At 42.9% G+C, this 12761-nt stretch overlaps 2 protein-coding genes and 1 non-coding gene across 7 annotated transcripts; all 3 read right to left on the reverse strand.

Moving 5' to 3' along the window:
* Positions 1-1253: 1253 nt before the first annotated feature.
* On the reverse strand, positions 1254-8190 carry cbsa (cystathionine beta-synthase a). Of its 3 annotated transcripts, none has more exons than XM_028980317.1 (16): positions 8052-8190; positions 7437-7641; positions 6122-6410; positions 5742-5848; positions 4668-4802; positions 4354-4433; positions 3879-4083; positions 3686-3777; positions 3403-3528; positions 3187-3271; positions 2927-3032; positions 2712-2789; positions 2424-2558; positions 2203-2311; positions 1979-2063; positions 1254-1793 (listed from the first exon to the last, which is right to left on the reverse strand). In XM_028980317.1, exons 2-16 carry the CDS (start codon positions 7549-7551, stop codon positions 1663-1665), a joined length of 1878 nt encoding a protein of 625 aa, XP_028836150.1. In that variant the 5' UTR covers positions 7552-7641; positions 8052-8190; the 3' UTR covers positions 1254-1662. The 3 variants fall into 3 exon arrangements, with proteins under 3 accessions (XP_028836150.1, XP_028836149.1, XP_028836148.1); XM_028980316.1 differs by having other exon boundaries at positions 6122-6413; XM_028980315.1 differs by lacking the exons at positions 7437-7641; positions 8052-8190 and adding an exon at positions 6775-7307.
* A 29-nt stretch (positions 8191-8219) lies between these two features.
* LOC114790338 (splicing factor U2AF 35 kDa subunit-like) lies at positions 8220-11799 on the reverse strand. 3 transcript variants are annotated; one of them, XM_028980318.1, is made up of 8 exons: positions 11686-11799; positions 11160-11247; positions 9892-9958; positions 9248-9297; positions 9065-9163; positions 8829-8962; positions 8593-8685; positions 8220-8481 (listed from the first exon to the last, which is right to left on the reverse strand). In XM_028980318.1, exons 1-8 carry the CDS (start codon positions 11727-11729, stop codon positions 8382-8384), a joined length of 675 nt encoding a protein of 224 aa, XP_028836151.1. In that variant the 5' UTR covers positions 11730-11799; the 3' UTR covers positions 8220-8381. The 3 variants fall into 3 exon arrangements, with proteins under 3 accessions (XP_028836151.1, XP_028836154.1, XP_028836152.1); XM_028980321.1 differs by lacking the exon at positions 9892-9958 and adding an exon at positions 10552-10618; XM_028980319.1 differs by lacking the exon at positions 11686-11799 and adding an exon at positions 10552-10618.
* A 189-nt stretch (positions 11800-11988) lies between these two features.
* Positions 11989-12097, reverse strand: trnal-caa (transfer RNA leucine (anticodon CAA)). Its single transcript has 2 exons — positions 12060-12097; positions 11989-12034 (listed from the first exon to the last, which is right to left on the reverse strand). It is a non-coding gene; the product is annotated as a tRNA-Leu (tRNA).
* Positions 12098-12761: the final 664 nt, after the last annotated feature.

A 12761-nucleotide genomic window follows, 5' to 3' on the forward strand; every position in this document is an offset into this window, starting at 1 on the left:
TGCTACACTGATGACACCTCTTCTTTTCTTTTCCACCATCATATGTAAAAGTGTCCACTTTTACAAGGAGTTACAAGGACAGTCCCCCTGGAGACACTCAGGGTTAAGTGTCTTGCTCATGGTAGTAAGTGGGATTTGAACCGGGGTCTTCTTGTTCACAGGCGAGTGTATTACCCACTAGGCTACAACCACCCCTTTTGCTGTTAAAGACATTGGGTGTGTTCAGAAACGTCAAGGTCTTTCATAAAGCACTAATAATCTACCTGCATGTTTTGGGTGCATGTGAACTGTCAATCATCACGTCAGAGTAGATTCCTTGTAAGGCTCTTTGTCATGTTCCTCAAACCATTCCTGAACCAGTCTGCGACAGTGTGGGTCAGGGAAAGGGTACACAACAATCTTCAGGTAGGCAGAAGAAAGAAAGAAGAAAACGTTGTTCCAATTTGCATTACAACCTAGTGCATCGCACTAGACGAACACTCAACACATGCACCTTGGGCACCCAAATTGCTGTTCACCAGTTGTCCTTCCTTGGGGTAGTTTTCTTAGGTTCTATGAATTTTAGAGAACAGGAACATGCACCAAATCAGCTATTTTCGAGGTTTTCTTACCCATCTGTCTATCACAATTTGGGAAAGCCACTCAGATCTTTGTAAGATGGGAGATTCCAGGTCCATGACCATGAGTTTAAATACATTGCTAATAATTAATGGAGTCTGATAAACAAGGTCAACTCGATCGCTGATGTCCAGACCTTCATCACAGCTTTTTACATCTTCATGACCGTTCCTGCTTACCTGTAATGTTAATGTCTCTGGCCAGTGGTTCTAATGTAGTGGCTAATCGGTGTCAATAGTCTTTCACGATTCCAATTATGATTGCTTACTTTTCATCATACATGTGTTCTCGAGAATGTTCTCTGGTGTGTCTGAAGGTGGGCTAGGTGTTGAGCTGTGGGTGTGAGTCTGCTCCACCAGCAAACTCAGAGCAATGCTGAGTAAAATGCAAAAACAATGTACATTACACAGATGAGCCCTGTATTAGGTGCCGTGTAAATGGAACTGTACACGCAATTGACTTCAGTGTAGGTAGACTGAGTGTGTAAACCCAGAGTTGCACCTGAATTGAGCTTCCTTTATGGTACAGGTCTGTGCTATAAAGGGTATGTGCTCTGTCATGCACATACCCCAACCTTCATTCATTCATTCATTTCCAGCCTTACAGTCTCAACATGAGCAAGCAGGCAGCAGCAGTCAATTTAATGCAATTATTTTATTTGTTGTGGGAAGGTAATAAATAAAACTTTGTGATCAGTGATTCATTTCAAGTTACACTTTATCAAAAGTAAAAGAACCTCAGTTCTAACTTACTGAAATGATTAATGGACGTCCTCTAGTGGCTGTAATGCAGTTTAACAGGTCTGATGAAACTACAGCTTTCCATAATGACTGGCTATGAAGTTTTAGGAATGAACAGACATAAGAATATTGGAATTCATCTTTAAAAATCTTGAAAACTATTTCTATTGCTTTTCTCTCCCCCCTCCTAAAGGAAACTCAACTTTACAAAGCTGCTCAGAGAATATGTATTTGGTCTGATGGCAGGAAAACTAGCTCATCCAATGTGGCTTCAGTCACAGTGACGCAGCCGCTGAGAGTGTGCTCACAGCTCATCTGTGCATTCTGATATAGATCTCTCTCTCTTTTCGTGTGCAGTCACAAAGTTGAGAAGGTCAATAGCTGTCACCACACCAAACACCATCTGCCTTAAATTGGAGGAGCCATCTGTCAGGTCTGCCAAAAAGAAAAACACAAAAGGAGAACATTCTGATCAGACTGTGATTAAATATGAGTAAACAAGCCCAGCAGTGGACAATATGAATTGCAAGTCCTGCTATATACAATATCAAATATAGTCAGATTATATAAAACCCAAAATAATGCAAATGGTCAAAAAGTTCAAGTAAGTTCATTCTTACACTGAATTTGCTCATGCACCACTAGTGCAAAGTGGTCCGTCTCCAGAATGCGAGACAACTTCCCCAGATTATCGGTAAGACGTACCTATAAAAAAAAAAAAAAGTAAAATTTCAGTGCCATTTCAGTCTCTAACATCTACATGGACTTCAATCTAATTGTAGAATACAAATACATTATGGTGGGTTAACTAGGTACTGTTTTTATGAATACATCTGCAACAAACCTGTCTGAACTGCTTGTAGAGCACTTTACTAACAGGATCAGAGGGTTTCACTTTTCCTGCCAGTACAGAAGCGAGCATGTTGCCCAGAGTAACCATACCCAAAATCAACCTGAAAGATGACACAACCATAGGAGACTGAAGAAAATGCTCTAAAACCCACATAATATGAGAAGATATTTTAACAAAAAAAGGCAATTAGACAAGCATATAGCCACACACACCCGCCATCATCTACAACTGGTGCCTGGTCAAACGCCTTCTCCTTCAGGATCTTGATGGTCTTCTGGCAGGTTACAGTTGGTAGAACAGTGAGAGGAGCAGAGAGTTTTAAATTCTGGACCTTCAGATTCCACCACCTATGCAGACAAATATGTGTTGTTGTTAATGAATGAAATTAAACATGAGTTTGTTACTATAAAAAACACACTGATTACTATAAACACACTGTTACTTTAAAAAGTCCAAACTGATATTTTTTGCCATTTGATACATTCGGTTTCTTCTCTTACCAGGGTTTGGTCACCATGATGTCTTCTTCCCTCAGGAAACCCTTCTGAAGCATCCACTTGTCACTGAGGAACTTGGACCTGGACAACACAGTGAAATAGTAACTTTATTCTCTCTAACCACCACTAGAGGACACTGTTGCTAATCAAAATTCTGATAAAGCCCACTTGAACCTAAAATCCCCTTCTATCTTCCACCAGTCAACAGGGTTTCTCACATGTAGTTGCGGATCGAGTCGGGCAGGATGACCACACACCGCTGACCCTCTTTCAGCTCCTTTGCCACCTTCACAGCAGCAGCCATTGCCGTGCCCGAGCTGCCACCTGACCCAGAATGCACACCAAACAGATTTTAGTTATCAAACCCAGGACATCATTTTATTAATCAGGTAGCTATATATATATTTTCCCCAGATGGTTTGCTTCAATCACATATGACTGGTCAGATTTATCAGTCATATAACATGTTCTCACGCACCGCACAGAAGGCCTTCATCTCTGATCAACATGCGGGACATGGCAAAGGACTCCTCATCATTGGACTTGTACCAACGGTCCACCACCTCATTAAAAAATATACACAAAGGTCAAATCCCTCCTTCATTTCAGTGGTCAATGTTTCAGTGTGCTGCATCTTCATTAACTTAAGAGTGTGAGTGTAAATATGTATTATGTGTAAATATAAGCCCCTCACAGATCTGTCCAGGACAGTAGGGACGAAGTCATAGCCGATGCCCTCCACCTCATACTGGGTCTTATCAGTCTTGTTTATCTCATCTGGTTCAGCCAGGATTGAGCCCTCAGGGTCCACCCCAATAATCTATAAACAGGCAAACAACATTTACACACAGACTCCAGAGGGATGCCTAGAAATTCCCAGGTCAGACACATATTCCCCACTTGATATTCCCCAATTTAGCAATCCAGTAAAAAAAAAAAAAAAAACTAAAATGCTAGACAGAAACTTGAAAATGAACCTTAACGTCTGGACATTTCTCCTTTAGCTTGCGGGCAATGCCAGAGATAGTGCCACCTGTGCCAGCGCCTGCAACTAACATGTCCACTTTACCTGAGGAGGAGCGTAAAAAGGAATGCAGTGAGCATGAGCCTGGCATAAGACAGGATGAACCACAGTCATCACAAAAGGGATCAGTGAGACGTTTCGCTTACCACCACACTGCTCCAGGATCTCCTCAGCTGTGGTGTCATAGTGGGCCAGGGGGTTGCTGGGATTTCGGTACTGGTCCAGAATATGGGAATTAGGGATCTCGTTCTTCAGCCTCCAGGCCACACCCACGTGAGACTCTGGGGAGTCGAAGCGAGCGCTGGTGGGTGTGCGGACAATCTCTGCCCCCAAAGCTCTCAGAACATCCACCTAACGAAAGGCAAGAAACGGACCAATTATGATGGATTTCGAGGATTCTTTCAAATCTGAGATAAACTGAAATTCCAGTGGAATACTCTGTGGGACATTCCTGGAGCTACAATCCAGCAGAACTGCTGCAGGGACAGAATTATGTCTGCCTGTTGCTACTTTGAAATGCTCATAAACCGATCTACATAATTCTCACACCATGGCTACTGCTATCAATACAGTATAATCAGTGCCGTGAAACAATGACCTGGCCAGATAACAAGCACCCACCTTCTCCATGCTCATCTTCTCGGGCATCACGATTATGCATCGATAGCCTTTCACCGCAGCAGCCAGAGCCAGACCAATGCCTGAGAGAACGTGTCAAAATAAGACCAGAACCACAGTTCATTCAGAGCCTAGTGCAGGCATCACCAACCCTGGTCCTGGAGGGCCTGCACAGTCCTGTACAGCTTAGATCGGTCAATGTTCCACTAAAGTCCAGAAGTTGAATCAGGTCAGGACAAGCACCCTCCAGGACCAGGGTTGCTGACCCCTGCTCTAGAGTGTCATACTCTTTCCCACTCGGACACACACACACACACCTGTATTTCCAGATGTTGGCTCTATGATGGTGTCCCCTGGTTTCAGCAGTCCTGCTCTCTCAGCATCCTCCACCATGCGCAGACTAATCCTGTCCTTCACACTCCCCCCAGCATTGAAGAATTCACACTTGGCCACTGTGGAAATATACAGACATGAATGTGTTACTTTCCATTAAAGCAGAACTCGAGTTCAACTGACAATTCCCACGAAAACAGAGAAAAACGAAGCTTGTTGGTCCAGATGAGAAAACACACACACACACACACACACACACACACACACACACCATTTAAACTCAGAATGCATTTGTTTCATAACTGATTAATTAGAGGGGACTGTGGCTTTAAAATTATCTTAGATTGCTGCACTGAACCTGGTTATCTTTCAGGTCCATGCTGGTGCGACCTGTACAAATACATACAAGGATTATACATTAATTAAAGATTGACAAGACCAAAGATTTGGCACAAATCTCAAAGCACTGATCCTTAACCAGGCCAGGAGCATGATCAGAGTCACATGATAGCTTTAGAATGCTGCATTTAAATCTAAATCAGGCCATTTGTCTGGTTTTGTAAGGAGTGAAATAATGATTAAGCTGTAATAAAGCTAGGCATATATTCGGTGTGTAAAATTACATGTAAAGAACAAAGTGCAAAACCATGTTTCCATTGTTGGCATTGCGAGCAAATGTTTTAAATGGAATTTAATCATCGATTTTGACAGCTTGTTTGCATTTATGGGAATTGGCTGGTAAAACAGGTTCACTACGGTCATATATTCTAATTTTGACAGTTATTGTCTGTATGTTGCACACATTTTATTGGTTCTGTATTGGTAGTTGCTATGCAGACATGTGCAAAACTGAACATTACCTTAGGTTGATGGATTACATAAATGATTATGGTCAAACGATAAAGGTGAATTTATCATGTAACATTTAGCAATTGCGGGTAAAACATTATGGTACAACATAACACTGAATATGCATATCTACTATGAATATGGAATCCTAAACATATATATATTGGCAAGGGAATACAAAAAAAAAAAAAAAAAAAAATACAACTTACACAGTTCACACTTAAGTCCAAATGTCTTGCTTATTTTGTTGATGCGAACAAGTGGGGTGTCTCCAATTTTCCTTAAGATGTTTGGCATTACGCTTGGAGGTTTTGTTCTATGGAGGGCATGTTACCACACAACATATTAGTCCAACGTACACTTAAAAACGTGTGCCTGACAGGAACTAACAAAAGCTAGACATACCTCATTTAATATTTGCATTACATCTATGTAACAGAAGACTTTTATTCAAAATAACACTCTAGTTCCTTCTCGGTCAGCCTATGATCCCTACTGATTACTGTTAATATTAATAAATATTACTATTATTATTAATGTTCTAGATTACATAACAGTAAGACGTAACCGCCGAGAGAACTGGCCTCACCTTGATGGATGGGTGTGGGGGGAGTCGGCGTGCGGCATTCCAAGCTTCCAGGTGCACCGGCTGGGCAGATCCGGCCGGATCCACATGGCGTCTGCGGTGCTGTGCTCGGCACCAAGCTGGAGGGGTCCGTCCACCTCCTCGGATTTACTCAGCTCGCCCTGTCCATTTCTCGGCAGCGGGACCTCGCCAAACTTGACAGCGCTGGCCTGAGGCTTCCTGCCAGCATGGGGGCAGACCGGGACCGGTGGGTTGTTCTCTTTGGTTGCTGGGACCGAAGGCATGGCTAACCCTGCTGGTGTGGATATTGTAAAATGAGCAATTACAAAACCTACATATACATTTTAAAAAAGCTTCAGTTCATGGATTAACTGAAGAGCTTTTAGAGCAACCAAATCCAAATGGACTAAAATTGCAATAACTGCACAAACCGTATAAAATTGCCCTGTTTGAGCTGTACACAGGCAGGCCTACTGCAGGAGGTGTACTTAAAACAGCACCAACCTGCTGAGAAGTTCAGCAACCCAGAGAGAAGCCCTGTGTGAGCTCTGCGTCCTCAGAAAAAACCCACGGAGGGGACATGGGGGCTGGGAGGACATTCCCTTCCGTCTGGCTGCTCTTCTCGGTAAGCGAAAGCCACTATTAACACCGTTCACCTGGTTCCTGGAGAACTCCGGCATCTGCTGCAGCTCCCATGTGGACACCAGAAGGTTGCCGGTTCGAATCCCGGTCCACCAAGGTGCCACTGAGCAATGCACCGTCCCCACACACTGCTCCCCGGGCGCCTGTCATGGCTGCCCACTGCTCACCAAGGGTGATGGTTAAATGCAGAGGACAAATTTTGTTGTGTCACCGTGTGCTGTGCTGCAGTGTTTCACAATAACTTCACTTTAAATATAAAGTTTATACCACAGACAAATCTCTGTTAATGTCGTGCGGCAATTACAAAGCCCACGAACGGCGGGTGTCAAGCGCCCGAAGGCGATGAGGCAACAGGTCGGTCCGGTGACGCGCACAGCCCACGTGTGCGCTAAAACACGAGCCCCATGGAGGACTGCACACCAGCCTGGAACAAAGACTCTGCGCCACACGTCCATTTACAACTCGCGAATAAGATATAAGGAAGCAAACAAACTGATTGTAGCGTGTTGAGATCATTAAACTCCACGCCACGACACCGAGCCCCTTCACTTACATCTGGTACAGCGGGGGTTGCCAGATGTTTCCGAATTCCCCCCAAACTTCACTTACATCTGGTACAGCGGGGGTTGCCAGATGTTTCCGAATTCCATCCAAACGCCAAACTAGTTACATTTACCTTGAACACGGTGATTTGCTCGGGTGCGTCGGTGCGAGATAGAAAGTCTTTCTCGGCTGCCACTCGTGTCCCGGACGGACTCGTAGGAGATGGCCCGCTTGTCGCGCCTCCTCATTGGCCGCCGCAGGGGCGTCGTGGTGCGGCAGGACCAATCGGGAGAGGCCTTTACTTGGGTTCACTCGAGGTCACGTTCTCTCCCAGGTTGCTGTAACCGCATATTTTGAATCAACCAACCAACCAACCAACTCCAGCCCTACCTTAATTAGGCTCAATTGTTACTTAATGGCCATATAATAATAATGAGTGTGGCAGATTGTGAAGATATGTTGGTTGGAGCAAAAACGTCCTGGCAGATGTTCCACCAGGACCAGGTTGAGAAACACTGGGTTAGCGTTCATTTAAAGTAGGTGCAAAATATGACATTGCAAAAAAAAAAAAAGAACAAAACAGGCTCCGTTCACACAATCAAGGTACCACGAAAACATTTAGTAGTCGAGACACCCCTAGGCGATGTGTGATGGACCATCTTGCATTTGTGTCTTAAGAATCAACACTCCCAACATACATGGCTCAGTGAGGAAAGAGGCAGCTGAAATGAATGTTCTGTGGTCACACCTTAAACATGCTTCTGATCCTGTGGTCCGAACTGCCACGGTCGCCAGACTCAACATCTGACAGCTCCAGGCGTGGCAGTCTTATTCATGTAAACTGCTCACACCCAGGCCAACTTAGAACACACAAAATTATCCATGACTGGCACTGAGTTCAGGAAACAAAGACACATGGGAGAATTAGTTTTTATTGTGATTTTTTTTTGTGTGTGACAGTGGCTCTTTTGCAAAAATTAAAGAAAAATAAAAACAAGTCCAACATTTGAAAACATTTTGTCGTCGGCCGACAGTTATACGTAGCAGGAAGTGGGAGGCTTGAGGAGAACTGTTCTGCCTAGAATCTTCCAGAACGTTCCCGATCCCTTGACCTCCTTCTCTCACGGTCACGGTCACGGCCACCTCGACCTCCTCGATCCCGGGAACGAGAGCGGTGCCTGATGAGACAACGCAATGGTAAAATATTACCATTAACATTTAATAAATAAAAACCCAGTCTGACCTTGACAGGCATAACTTTTACTTTTAATAATATTGTCAGACTTTACCTTTTCTTGCGCTGGCCATACAATTCTCTCCGGAGCTCTCGAGAAATGGGCTTCAGGTGCATAAAGTTACAGAACCCACCTCTAGTGCACTCCCTGTAGAAACACAAGGTGCCTGAGTCAGAAACATGACAAATGAAGGAAGATGGGGGGATGAATCATGTGAAGACAGAAGTTGCTAAGAGAAGTAAAAATTGACATGTTTGGTGCAATTTTAAGATTAAAAAAAAAACGCTGACCCCATTTCATACTGACGACAGCAAGCTTCCCTGAAGTCAGTGACAGGGGACAGCTCTGCCTGAATAGGTTGGGCATTGAACCAGCGATTGTTCAATTCCATCACAGCTTTTTCAGCATCTTCTTCACGACGGAACTGCAGAGAACAAACAGAAATTCAACATGTTCATGAAAATGTTCTTATATGAATTTATTGAAGCAACAAGCAAAGATCTTGAATAACTGATGAGAAACTGACCTTAACATAGACATTTCCCACCAGGTGGTCACCAAGATTATCACACACATTCATCTCTTCCACCTCTCCATACTTCTCCTCCATTTCAGTGAAGACCTCCTATGTATCAAAAAAGAAAAACCACATGAAAAAGCACAAATAGCAATAGTTAAAAGTAGTAATAAAATATGACTATCCACTTACCTCAAAGAACTGATCATAATGCTCTTGCATTTCCACATCACTAACCGCACCTAGGAACCAAACAGATGTCAACATATTGGAACAAATGTTTCTTATGGATCTCAGTTCAGTTGGTTAATTTATTCAGGCTCAATAATTAATTTTACATACTAAAACTAATGTTTTACTTTTTAACAAGGGTCCGCAAACACCAAAAAAAAAAAAAAAGTGTCAAATAAGAGGACAACCTTGCTATCACAATGTTGACAGTTCATTAACTGCTCAGTAATTAGTTATTATTTTTAAACATTTTTATTAATTAAGAAATGCTCGCCCTCTGGTTAGAAAAAAAAGGTATAAAGCATTTCAAATGTCACAGTCCTTGTTACAAAGCATACATAAACAACTATCAACTAGTTATAACTAGAAAGTGCTTACTCTCAAACTTGGGCTGAAGGCTTATTAATAAACAAAATTCAGTTTTCAGTCCAGTTTAACCACCTCCTTTTACTGAGTGAGAAAGAACATTTTAAAACTTGTTTTATTGTCTGTCAGTAGCCTGGCAAATGTATGTGTCTCAAAGAAAGTGAATGTATCATTAGACAGTGGCTTCGCAGTTAGCAGCCTATATGCTGCAGGGTCCTGCAAACAAGAGGGCAACTTACAGCATAAACCTTCTGCAGACTGGGCAGTGTTTTGAGGATTACGGTAAATGTTCAAGAGGGCAATGGTCTGAAATACAAAATGTACATTTTCTGTAAATGAAGCTCGGAAAAGGTTTATGCATGTATTTTTTGCTGTGCGAGGTCCAGAAAGTGGGTTCATCCTAGGTGGGGGAGAAAAAATACGGTTTAGAAGAGTCCATCAGGCTGACATCCGCGATGGCTGAAACCGTAAAGGGGAGAGAACCCTGTCAAAACTTCATCATGCACACATAAAAAAATAGCACTACAGTTTAGCTCTGGGATAATGCCTAAAAAGTGCCATACACAATTCAAGTCGGAATATACTATGAGCTGAACTAGATATATGACAGTTTTTGACATTCCAGTGTGAATCATTCAGTTTCTCAAGAGTTCCGAACCCCTTTTAGAGAGACATGGTGTTATGATTCCTGTGACACACCTTGGTAACCAATGGCTCGGTGCATGCCTATACTTACCCATGCAGGTAGGCCGACTATAGTTCTAGCTACCGTGAGGTTCCGCTCTGACCTCGAAGCTGCTAAACTTCTAACGATGAAAAAAAGTCTCACTGGGCTGTGAAATAATCCCTGTCACTAACCACTGAAGCTGCTATCACATCTGTGGAATAACAGAACTTACAGCGAGACGCATCAGCCGTCTGTGCACTGTTTTGGGGATTACGGTAGATGTTTTGAATCAAGATGGTCTGCAAAGGGAAGAATAAAGAGGTCAAATCTTGAAAAAGTCTTGAATAAAGTGAGCATTATTAACGCGCTGGACTGTGACATTACAGCGGAGAGTCAAATTAACTGACTGCCCACATCTGTAATAATCAATTAATTAGAAAGCTTCATAAAAAAGTTCATTGCAACACAGGATAGCGATACTAATTTTGCACACAAATGTCACTATGATGGAAATCTGAAACGTAATAGAGTTAAATCAAGACAAACTTGTTTACTGTCTACATCATTCTACAATGGAGTAAAATGGCAACAGCACTCTGTGAAGGAATGAGAAGTAAAATTATGTTACGTAAAGTGAGACATGAATATTCGAACTTAATACATTTAATATGGTTATATTATTACATCAACGGATCAAGGCAATTCTAAATTCCAATTCATTTCCAAGATTCGACAAAATAGCGATCCACCACCAAACAGAGACGGTAATTTGTGGACAAGTGAAGCAGTGATGAACACTTTGTTCACAGGACGCGTCAAGGTTGTGGAACTTTTGGTTACCTGACTGAAAGTTGGCTTATTGTGCAACCTGGAACATCTATCCCCATGGCGACAAGCTCCGATTTTAAAGTAGAATGAACAATTGACCCTGTTAAGAACAAATGAAAACATTTTGTATTGGTCCGTGCATCTCTTTTCATTGCCTGCAAGTGCCATTTATCGCTGCGAAATTATAACCACGTTTCCAAACCACAAAAAACGTGGCTGTAAACAAATTCAAGGCTATTTAACACCAACATATTAGCAACAACTTAGACGTAAATACATACATACACACACACACACACGACTACAAGGTCCCATTCTTAAACCCTATTAGAGCTCTAGTTTATGTAATTTATAAAAAGTCTTATTATACGTCTTAAATGTCTGCGTCAAGAAGAGCCCAGAAGAACAAGCCCCGGACAACAGTTGCCTGCGGTTTTATTTCGATAGAAGCTGGGGGAGGTGGCCTGAAATCACGCAATGCGAGGAAATTTACGCCGACGGCACGATTAAAAAGCAGAGAACGTTTAATATCACTCACTTGTCTTTCTCTGTCCCGAAAATGGAGGCCAAGTACTCCGCCATTTTGGATCCGTCAGCAGCCGCGCGCTCTCCGTCACAGCTTCACAGCAGCGCGCATGCGCGCGCCCGCCCCCATGTGAGCGTGTGCTTACGTCACACAAAAGGCGCGTCAGCGAAAAATTCACTACCCCGTTGAACCTTTACGGGAATATGAGCTGTATGCATGTAAAAAAATGAGCGCGGCACATTCACAGACTCACTTGCCGCGTGGAAATGGTACAGCGCATCGGATGGTCGTTCAAATACAAGACAAGAAAATCTCTGTCAGAAGTGGGATTCGAACCCACGCCTCCATCCGGAGACCAGAAGCCCCATGGTGAGGGAAGGTAGAACCTTGAGTCTGGCGCCTTAGACCGCTCGGCCATCCTGACACGTTGAGGAAGTAACGTCGAGCAGCACACAGGAAAGAAGAAATATCTCACAAATATACACGGCTCGTCGTGCTGTGAATGTATTTTCTCTCGCAGTAATACTTTCAACACAAACCAGCCTTTTGTGATAACCTCTACGTGTCCATTTTTTTTTGAGGCATTTGCAAGTTTAAACTTCCATGAGACTTCGGCCCACTGAGCAGCACAAATTTCTTGCTTCTTTCTAAAGACCCCTGTCCATTCTGTTTGAGGTTATAGTTTCACTCTGATGCAGAGTGAAAATGAAAAACCTCTGAAGTGATGCTGAATCTGTGCTCAGTCAATATCTGCATTCCTCCATTTCCATCTGCTCTGGGGATTAAAGAACACACCTGGAACTGGTGAAAAAAACACATCCCATCCATGCATGAATCCATGAGTCCAAATCAAAGTGTCCACGCAGCGCACAAGACCTTAACTCTTCTATTTGAAAACACCATGTGACCATGTAGAAAATGTATGGCAGGCATCCTGATGCACCGATATCGAGGCATTGATAATCGTGATCTAATCGAATCATGAGAGCAGCGAAGGTTCACACATCTAGCTGTTTTTGTCATTTATAAAGTCAATACAGAATTTTTTTTTTATTCAGTCAGTGTTAACTGCAAGAAGTGTTAGTCTA

Source organism: Denticeps clupeoides, chromosome 5 (assembly GCF_900700375.1).
Source record: "Denticeps clupeoides chromosome 5, fDenClu1.1, whole genome shotgun sequence".
NCBI classification, from domain to species: domain Eukaryota; kingdom Metazoa; phylum Chordata; class Actinopteri; order Clupeiformes; family Denticipitidae; genus Denticeps; species Denticeps clupeoides.

Bases quoted from the DNA above. Each gene is read 5' to 3' on its own strand.
- cbsa (XM_028980315.1), bottom strand. From the start codon at position 6,910: ATGACAGGCGCCCGGGGAGCAGTGTGTGGGGACGGTGCATTGCTCAGT. The intron at 4,434-4,667 runs GTGTGTGTGTGT...ACGTTCTCTCAG, and splicing joins GCCAACATCTGGAAATACAG to GCATTGGTCTGGCTCTGGCT. The intron at 3,272-3,402 runs GTGAGGGGCTTA...TTTTTTAATGAG, and splicing joins CTACTGTCCTGGACAGATCT to GTGGTGGACCGTTGGTACAA.
- LOC114790338 (XM_028980318.1), bottom strand. From the start codon at position 11,729: ATGGCGGAGTACTTGGCCTCCATTTTCGGGACAGAGAAAGACAA. The intron at 9,959-11,159 runs GTAACCAAAAGT...TTTGTATTTCAG, and splicing joins ATAAGCCAACTTTCAGTCAG to ACCATTGCCCTCTTGAACAT. The intron at 8,686-8,828 runs GTCAGCGTTTTT...GTGTTTCTACAG, and splicing joins TGTCGTCAGTATGAAATGGG to GGAGTGCACTAGAGGTGGGT.